This window comes from Vigna unguiculata, chromosome 9 (assembly GCF_037176805.1).
Source record: "Vigna unguiculata cultivar grain cowpea cultivar isolate G323 ecotype 2 chromosome 9, ASM3717680v1, whole genome shotgun sequence".
Lineage (NCBI taxonomy): Eukaryota > Viridiplantae > Streptophyta > Magnoliopsida > Fabales > Fabaceae > Vigna > Vigna unguiculata.
This window is the reverse complement of record NC_140800.1, coordinates 2,982,197-2,984,925: the sequence shown is the minus strand read 5'-3', so window position 1 is coordinate 2,984,925 and position 2,729 is coordinate 2,982,197. Positions and strand designations below refer to the sequence as shown.

At 34.1% G+C, this 2,729-nt stretch overlaps 1 protein-coding gene across 1 annotated transcript; it reads left to right on the top strand.

Annotated features, from left to right (window-relative positions):
- Positions 1–220: 220 nt before the first annotated feature.
- LOC114196260 (Ribosomal protein S16 family protein) lies at positions 221–1,766 on the top strand. The gene is made up of 3 exons (XM_028086847.2): positions 221–493; positions 657–702; positions 1,073–1,766. Exons 1-3 carry the CDS (start codon positions 361–363, stop codon positions 1,293–1,295), a joined length of 402 nt encoding a protein of 133 aa, XP_027942648.1. The 5' UTR covers positions 221–360; the 3' UTR covers positions 1,296–1,766.
- Positions 1,767–2,729: the final 963 nt, after the last annotated feature.

Sequence of the window (2,729 nt, the reverse complement as noted above, 5' to 3'; positions counted from 1 at the left end):
ATTTTTTATTAATATAATATATAATATTTAAACAAAATACCTACCATGATAATAAAAAAAAAAAGAAAAACTCGTACATACACACTTGTTTTATACTAGTTTAACCTAAAACACATTTTTTAATTAGTATTCCATGCATTTTCAATATAAAGTACTATTACATTAACTTGGTAATTTGAAATAAAGAAATTATTTTATCCAATAAAATGATAAATGTTCCACGATGTGAGCATCAGAAGCCCAATGCGTCGTCGTTCAGGGCAAAAGAAAGTGTTGAGATTGAACAACGAAACACAGTTGCAGAAGGAAACGTGGCTCTGCGACTAAACCCAGAACCCTATTATTGCTTTGGCTCTGAAAATGGTGGTGAGGATTCGGCTCTCGCGGTTCGGATGCAAGAACAAACCCTTCTATCGGGTCATGGCTGCTGATAGCAGATCTCCCAGAGATGGCAAACACCTAGAAGTTCTCGGTTACTACAATCCCTTACCAGGTTCTCACAATTCCTTTTTTTTTTTTTTTCTTAATTTTGCTTTTTCTAATTCCCAAAGATGATGTTTTTTTTTCCAATGTCCAAAGGGGATTAGTAAGATTCGTGCCTCTTACCGATGTCATCGTTCTTATCGATGTTATCGTGTTTTGTTGTTCCCTCTCAGGTCAAGATGGTGGCAAGAGAATGGGTCTCAACTTCGATCGGGTGAAGTAAGTGATTCTTTCTTTCTATGCCAGTTTGGGGGAGGTGATTCATATTTCAATAATTGTAGTTTTAATGAAATGAGCAAAATTGTTAAAATTCCTTTGTAAATTATATTTTTAACTTCAGTATAAGCTTGATTTAGTTTATGGAGAAACTTTTTTTTTTCATCTTCTAGAACCGTTTTGTAAGAAAATGTACCTCATCATGTCCTGATTAGAGTTAATTTAGTTGTTTCTGAGAAAGAAATAGAAGATTTTCTGGTTGTGTGAATATCCTGTTAGAAATTATTCACCAGGGACTTTTCTTGTTGACAGAAATGAGGAAGCTCTTGTCATTTTTTCTCTGATACTGTTGTTTTTTCTTGTTCTTCTTTAGGTATTGGCTTTCTGTTGGAGCTCAGCCTTCAGAGCCTGTGGAACGGCTTCTATTCAGAGCTGGGGTTCTGCCTCCACCACCTATGGTGGCAATGGGGCGTAAAGGTGGACTGCGTGATACTCGCCCTGTCGATGCTCTAACCGGGCGTGTACTGAATCAAGAGAAGCCGGCTAATGAGAAGAACAATGACCATGAACATGAAGCTGCTGAAAACCCTTTTTAGGATGCCCACCTTTCTGCTGACTATATTATTCTAGATATGTTTTTGATTTCTAGTTTACCAATTGGCTTACCGGGAGAACTGAATAGAATAACTAGTGTTTGTTTGTAGAAGTTGGGTTCTTTTCTGGGGTAAGACATTCATCAATTTTGTTGGCCAATAACTGTTATGTGTAATTGAGTCAATGGAAGTGAATTGGTAGGCTATCCTGCTCTGGTTTGCGTGCTACTTTTGTTTTGAGGAACTTCTTAAAGCTGCTAGGGCGATAGCAAAGGTAGTTCATTTCATTTTGGTCTTATTCCTTCATTGCTCTGTAAAGGGATTTGTGGTATTTTGTACTCTCCAGTTGATTTCTTTGTTTCTGTGCGTGCATTCTTGAAATGTTACCCATTTATCCTGCTCTCATACCGCATTCCTGAGAGTATGTTATTCTATTGTGTAATGAAGCCTGAGAGCTATTTGTTTGTTTGGTAACTCAGGTAGCAATTGTCTGAGTTTTGGGTCTGAACTGATATGGCGATTGTCATTCTATTGTTTAATACTTTGTAGCAAATATCGGGGAACTCTAGTCAGCTACTGCTACCTAATTTTGGGTATTTGGTTTATGATGTATTTGTTTATTCTCCAAATAATCCTATTGTGTGCGGATGTTTGTGTATGATAAGTGTTGATCATTGTGGCTGTTCAACGAATGATTATAGCCACAGGTTTCTGTTGTTGCCTTGCTCTGGATTTGACCACAAGGATGACATTTAATCCTGAGAATTGTGTGGCTTGGTTGGGTAGGAGTCTGTCTTGTTTGACAAAGACTTAAAATTTGAATGTTATCACCAAACTTTCAATTCATGGCTTATTTATTTCTGTTTATGGTAAAAGGGTGAATCCTGATATTGTTTAAATCCTTTCAAGATTATATTCGACCCCTTGCATCTTCCTTATATATATATATATATATATATATATATATATATATATATATATATATATATATATATATATATATATATAACATTGGCTTATGAAGGTATGACATTAGTACTTAGTTTGTGTTTGTTTTTTAAGATGAATTTGGAAGAGTAAATTTAAAGGGAAAGAGAGGGGAATGTGAAGTTGAAAAATGGTGAGAAATGAAGGAAAATGAAAGATAAGTTTATGAAAGTCATTCGGTGATGGGATCGGTTTGATGGATAAAAGATGTTTTAATTGGTTACTATGTTATCTTTGGTCATAAAACTAATGTAATTAGTGTAAATTATGATAAAATGAACTGTGAGTTATCATTTAAAATAAAAGAATTAAAATTGATAAAACTATGTTGAAATAAAAATGGGATTGAGAAAGTTGAAGTAAGTTATTGGTGAATAGTTTAAATAAATTTGAATAAGAATTTTGGTATAGAAATTATTATTATCTATAACTACATATAAAGAATATTTT

Coding starts and splice junctions, on each gene's coding strand:
- LOC114196260 (XM_028086847.2), top strand. CDS start 361: ATGGTGGTGAGGATTCGGCTCTCGCGGTTCGGATGCAAGAACAAACCC. Junction 494..656: donor TTACTACAATCCCTTACCAG/GTTCTCACAATT, acceptor GTTCCCTCTCAG/GTCAAGATGGTGGCAAGAGA. Junction 703..1,072: donor CTCAACTTCGATCGGGTGAA/GTAAGTGATTCT, acceptor GTTCTTCTTTAG/GTATTGGCTTTCTGTTGGAG.